This window comes from Arachis ipaensis, chromosome B02 (genome assembly GCF_000816755.2).
Source record: "Arachis ipaensis cultivar K30076 chromosome B02, Araip1.1, whole genome shotgun sequence".
NCBI classification, from domain to species: domain Eukaryota; kingdom Viridiplantae; phylum Streptophyta; class Magnoliopsida; order Fabales; family Fabaceae; genus Arachis; species Arachis ipaensis.
In genome coordinates this window covers 98,891,937-98,898,512 of record NC_029786.2, presented here as the reverse complement: position 1 = coordinate 98,898,512, position 6,576 = coordinate 98,891,937, and the positions used below count along the sequence as shown (strand labels likewise).

General features: G+C 31.9%; 1 protein-coding gene across 1 annotated transcript; it reads left to right on the top strand.

The window, feature by feature from the left end:
• Window positions 1,147–2,976, top strand: LOC107625908 (cytochrome P450 83B1-like). Its single transcript, XM_016328640.2, has 2 exons — window positions 1,147–2,074; window positions 2,175–2,976. The coding sequence occupies exons 1-2, from the start codon at window positions 1,184–1,186 to the stop codon at window positions 2,793–2,795; spliced, it is 1,512 nt and encodes a 503-aa protein (XP_016184126.1). The 5' UTR covers window positions 1,147–1,183; the 3' UTR covers window positions 2,796–2,976.

Here is a 6,576-nt window from a genome sequence, read left to right as displayed (position 1 = left end):
TTAAAAACTTGTTTATTTAATTTTTGAATACCATATTCAATTTTTGATTATATATTAAATTTTTTTATAATTTTATTATATATTTAATTAAATTAATTCAATTATGATTTGATTCTAATTGGACTATTAAATTATTGAACCAATCATTTAACTGGTTCAATAATCGATTCGATTCTCACCATCTTAACAATATCGCATGCATCTGGGGACCAAAGTTGTGTGCACGTGATCAAACTATATGTGGTCTCATTCAATTATAAATATAAAATGTACATGGGCATAATCCTTTTGTCTCAATCTAGTGCTTTCAGAGAATCTATTTTATTAGATATAAATGAAATTTCGGAAAACATTTTTAATTAGAATTATGCTCATAAGTGTTTTAAGAGTATTAGTTAGAATATTTAATAAAACAAATTTATCAACATAGTAATAAATTATAAAATTTTGAATGTAATGATGATACAATGTTCAATTTCCGCCGTCCACTTCATGTCTGCATCCCTGTCGAGTGGATCCAATTATTTCTAGGGACAGTATGAACCGCGATGGAGTCCCACAGCCAGAAGTTTAGATAGTGATTAATTTGTTCTATTATATACAAAGGAAAAAAAAATAATCAAAAGTAAAAGCTAATACGATCGTATAGCACAAATAATAAGGTTTTATTTTTTAAATACTTCTTTAGAAATAATCTACCATTTTTTGTGGTTTATATATATTTATGATACTGTTTATTACATACTATATAGCCAAATAAAAATATTATTCGTACATTAAAATTAGCTACTAAAATCAGTCATTAATGTATTTATATATAATGATATATGTGATTTAATTTATTTTCAATATATATTTATATTTTAACATCTATTTTATACTGATAATTGATTTTGGTAACTAATTTTAAAATATACGTAACAAATACTAAATATATCTCTAATTAAGATTTGATAAAGTCTTATGTTAGTTATCAAATATCTAATATAATTTTATCTTTTATTTAGATTTGAGACTAACTATATAAAAGTTTATAGTAAAATCTGTCATCAAATTACTTATTCTTAAGTATTAAATAATTAAAAAAAATTATATTATATTATGTATATTCTAATCTTCTAATATTCTAACCCTATGATAATGCTCTTCTCCTCATCACTCGTTGAGGCCAGCCACATACAACATGGTATCAGCACTTGTCTTAATTTTATGTCTAACTCTTCCTTTGTTCATCTTCTTCTTCTTCCAAAAACAAACACATAACAAGAAAAAAGACTTTCCACCAGGTCCTAGAGGGCTTCCAATAATTGGAAATCTTCACCAATTAGATAATTCTTCCCTTTATCTTCAACTATTTGAATTCTCAAAGAAATATGGCCCTATATTCTCCCTTCAATTAGGTCTAAGGAAAGCAATTGTTATTTCATCCCCTGAGTTGGCCAAAGAAGCATTGAAAAACCATGACCGTGAATTTGCCGGAAGACCAAACTTAATTGGTCAGCAAAAATTAACCTACAATGGGTTAGGGATAACTTTTTCTCCATACAATGAATTTTGGAGAGAAACTAGAAAAATATGTGTAGCCCATGTTCTTAGCTCTAGGCGTGTAACAAGCTTTTCTTCAATAAGAAAATTTGAAGTCAAGCAATGGATCAAGAAAATATCAAGCCATGCATCATCAAAAAAGGTGACAAATTTGAATGAAATGATAATTTCTCTAACAAGCACTATTATTTGTAGGATTGCCTTTGGAAGAAGGTATGAAGATGAAGGAGTTGAAAGGAGTAGGTTCCATGATTTGTTCAATGAATGTCAAGCAATGTTGGGTGGCTTCTTTGTTTCGGATTATATTCCTTTCTTGGGTTGGATTGATCGACTCAATGGAATGCATGCCCGTCTTAATAAAATTTTCAAGGAGTTGGATAAGTTTTATCAAGAAGTGATCGATGAACACATGGATCCTAATAGAGATTCTTCTAACGGAGAAGATATCATTGATGTCTTGCTTCAATTAAAGAACCAACGTTCATTCTCCTTTGACCTCACTATTAATCACATCAAAGCGCTGTTTATGGTTTGTACTTTTTTCTTAGCTTTAGAATTATAAAAAAGCTTAAGGGCCATTTTCATTAAATGTACTTACTTTGTTAATTTTATTTAATTTTCTTTTATAGGATATACTTGTAGCAGGAACGGATACAACTGCAGCCACAACAGTTTGGGCTATGACCGCACTAATAAAAAATCCAAGAGTAATGAAGAAAGTTCAAGAAGAAATTAGAAACTTTGGAGGTCAAAAAGATTTCTTAGAAGAAGAAAATATTCAAAAGTGTATCTATTTTAAAGCTGTGATGAAAGAAACTTTAAGATTGCATTTACCAGTACCACTTGTACCAAAAGAAACAAACAAAACTTGCATTATAAATGGGTACGAAATTCCAAGCAAGACTATAGTGTATGTGAATGCTTGGGCTATTCATAGAGATCCTGAAGCTTGGAAAGACCCATATGAATTTTATCCTGAGAGATTCTTAGGTAGTGATATAGATTTTCTTGGACAACATTTTGAGTTGATTCCATTTGGTGCTGGTCGAAGAATTTGTCCAGGTATGCATATGGGACTTGCTTCACTTGATCTTATTCTTGCTAATCTTCTTTACTCCTTTGATTGGGAACTTCCGGAAGGTATGAAAATAGAAGATATTGATACTCAAATGTTGCCGGGAATAACACAACACAAGAAGAATCCTCTTTACCTTATTGCCAAAATTAACAAAGAAGTGGAATTTAATTAGTTAAAGTTTGTTGTATCTTTAATTTAATTTTCTTAGGAAGTGGAAGATTATTGTTATGTCATATATTTTTGTATGTGAATAAGTTCTTAATGTGTTAAGAAAAAGTCTTCGCTTGTCTATTAATTAATGAGGAAAAACATACACTTGTATTTTAAGGGAAGAAGAGGATTTATTTTTTCTACATGCATTTCACCATCAAATCGTGCTTTATTTGATCCTATCGTTTGAATTGTTTGTTTATTTTTATAAGAATTTAGTTGGTGTGAAATACATATTTGGAGGAAAAAATATCCTCGTTCTCCTTATTAGAAGTATTTTTTGGTAATCAAATAAGTATTTGTATGATAGTTAAAAATAATGATAATAAATAAAATATATATTTTTTAAAACAAGGATAATTCTATATGTTCTAAAAATTGAATTGGATCTATTAGTTTGATCTAATTAATAGGGAATCGACTTCTCAATCTGATTCCGTTCGATTCATATACAAAATTTATTTACATAAAACCGATAAAAAATTTGGTTAGACAATTGCGATTTTTAATTTCCTATTTAAAAGATTTTTGAAATTAAAAAAAAAAACCAAAATTTTGAACCCAATCCTAGCTAGTTTAACATCGAGTTGCCTATTCTCTTCTTTGCTAGCCCTCGTCAATCTCTTTGTAGCATGCAACCCTGTCAGTGTTGTTCCCTTCTCTTTCTTCTTATTGCGTTGTTAGCTTCTTTAATTTCTTGCCTCTTGGTCATGCCTCACTGTTGCCCACTGCCTCGTCATCGCTATTGTGATGGTCGAGACACTATAAGAAATACAGGAAATTTCGGTGGATTATTTACTATTTGTGCCAGTTTAAAATTGTCACAAAACCCAATTTCAGCGGTTTGTAACGCGAGTAATATATTTTGCATCAGTTATCAACAACTGTTGGTATAATCACAGCTAATCATATATATTGCATCAGATTATATTGAGGCAGTTAGCAACCACAACTATAGGATTAACCTCATGTTTTGTGACGGACACAAACCGCCACAATCCAAATCGGCTAATTTTTTTAAAAAAATTTCGGCGATTACCAACCGCCGCAAATTTTCTTTGGTTCACTATCGGATGGACGGAATAGGCATAGAGATGTAGTTTCAGGGATAGCATCACCACTATGCGGGGGAATTAGAGAGTCATCATGGTGGGAGGTTGAAGCCACAAGGGCTATTGTTTGAGGCTGTTGATGTGTTGTTTGTAATTTTAACTTTTTTATGAAACGACCTATCCTAGACATTTTAAATTCCTAATATCAAGATGCAGGGTCATCACCTTCTTGCAATTGATTCAAACAACATTAATAAAAGAATAAATTGTTTCAAGTTATTAACCCTGTTACATCAAAATAACAACAGCATAAACAATGCAATGAATTACTGCACAATAGTATTATCTATGTAAAATAAATAAAAAATCAGCAACCATAATCAAGGCTAAGTGAACACTGTGCAAATCGCCAGAAAAGTCAACATATCTTCTGTCAAATGTTTTCTAGGTCTCACTGTCCTTAGGATGCTTTAAAGAACTATCAGAATTAGTACCTTTCTTATGCCACAGCACATCCACGGATGTCTTGCTGGACATGAATAATCACTGCAATCGTGAAATAAGAGGAAAGTCATGAACAATATTCGCCGCTTGAGATTTCCCATTTTTTTTTGACAACCACGTTGATCTTTACTATAGAATTCTTCCTGGTCTTTTGCTTCCATCTTGATGTCCCACATCGTTTGCATCTAGACAGGTCTTGGTCGTAACCCTAGTATAGTATGCAGTCATTTGGACATGCATTTATCTTCTTGTACGCAATACCGAGTTTTCTTATGATCATCATGGCATTGTACAATGTATTCGAAATCTTTGCATGCTGAAAGGCGTCCCCCAATAACTCTAAAATCAAACTGAGTGCCTTATTTCTCACTCAATACATACACTTTATATGATAAAGCCTCACAGACAGATTCGAGAATCTTGAGCATCCCGAATATAATTTCTGCTTGCCATCTTCAAGTTGGTAATGAAAACTATGAGCCTTGCGACTAGGTTCTTCAAATAAGTACAGTAACTCCTCCGCACTGTCTCCAACATGTTCATTCATTGAATCTTCATCATCACCATGTAGTACTGGAAAGTTGAATACCCCATGAACTATGTCACGCATTGGATCTTCTGAGTTTCTAATGGGTTTTAATTCTTGTCTACTGCTGGAGCTCTCTTCTACGATCTTCTCACCGTGATGTAACCAAAATGTATAACTAGGGGGGAAGGGTTTTATCAGCAGATGATCGTACGCATTCTCTCTAGTTTTGAAAAACCAAAAACCTCACAAAGAATATGGACAATGTATCATCCCATCAGATGATGCATTAGCAAATGCAAAGTCTAGGAATCAATTCAAACCATCCCTATATTCTGCACTATCTCGTGGCTTTGAAATCCAACTTTTATCAATATCTAATTTAATAAAATAGCACACACAAAAATATATAATTAATAAAGTCAAACTACCAGGCAAAATAAAAAAAAAGGTTGCAACAAATGATATATATATATATCCTTTTAAAAATAAAATGGGAGAGAAATAAACTTGTTAAATTTGGGCTATGTGTCAAAATAAATAATTATATTTGATCACAATTAAGTAATGGGAGAGTAATCAATTAATAAATTTGATGATTTCTTACGAGTAATCCTACAGAGAGAGCGAGAGAATAGCATAAAAAGAAAACAGACACATAATTACTTGCATCCCAGATAATATGTAGCATACGAAAGGTATTGAAAAGGTTGCTTACTCATTGAAAAATTTTGCACTTTCTAAACAAATTAATGGAAGAAAGAATTGCTGGTTTCAAAGCCAAAAAAATGAAAGGAAAAAGAAAATCTTCCTTGAAAAATAAAAAAAAAATAAGAAGAATAAAAGTTAGGGAAACATATGTAGGGGTGGCAAACGGGCCTAAACCCGCTGAGCCGGCCCGCATAACCCGTCAAAAAAGGCAGATCGAGCTGAAAAATTGGGACCGCCAAATAGCAAAAGTCCGCCTAACTCGCACCGCTTAAACCGCAGGATTTGGCGGGCTTTGGCGGGGCGGGATGGGGCCCCCGCCGGGTTTAGTGTTTTTTTTGGCAAGGGGTGATTTTTACAATTTTTTTGCCAAAATCCAACTTCTCCCCACCCAACTTACAAGAGAATGAAGATGAAAATTGAGTGTCTTGGATTATGTTCATTTTGTTTTGGAGACAATATTTATAATTATATTTTGGATTATGTTTATTTTGCTTTGGAGACAATATTTATAATTACAAAAACTTTAATGTTTGTGAATATAAAAATTATAATTTTTTATGCCATTAGAAATTATAAATTTATTAATATGGTTTGTTTGTGAATATAAAAATTATATTTTTTTATGTTTTTAGAAATTATAAATTTATTAAAATGATTGTAAAATATATATATTATTTAATAGTTAATAGTAAAAAAAATAGAAAATTTGGCGGGTTGAACCTACCAGCCCGCGGTTAGACGAAGCGGTGTGGGATTTTAGGACTGTCTCACTAAACAGGGTGGGACGAGCTAGTCCACCAAAAGACGGGCTTTTGGCAGAACAAAGCGGGCTTTCTCACTTGCCACCCCAAAACATGACACTTGATAATCTTTTTAATTTTTAAATTTTATCCTATACAAAATTGAAACAGTATAAGGAGTTGGTTTCTCTAATAACATATTAATTGAAG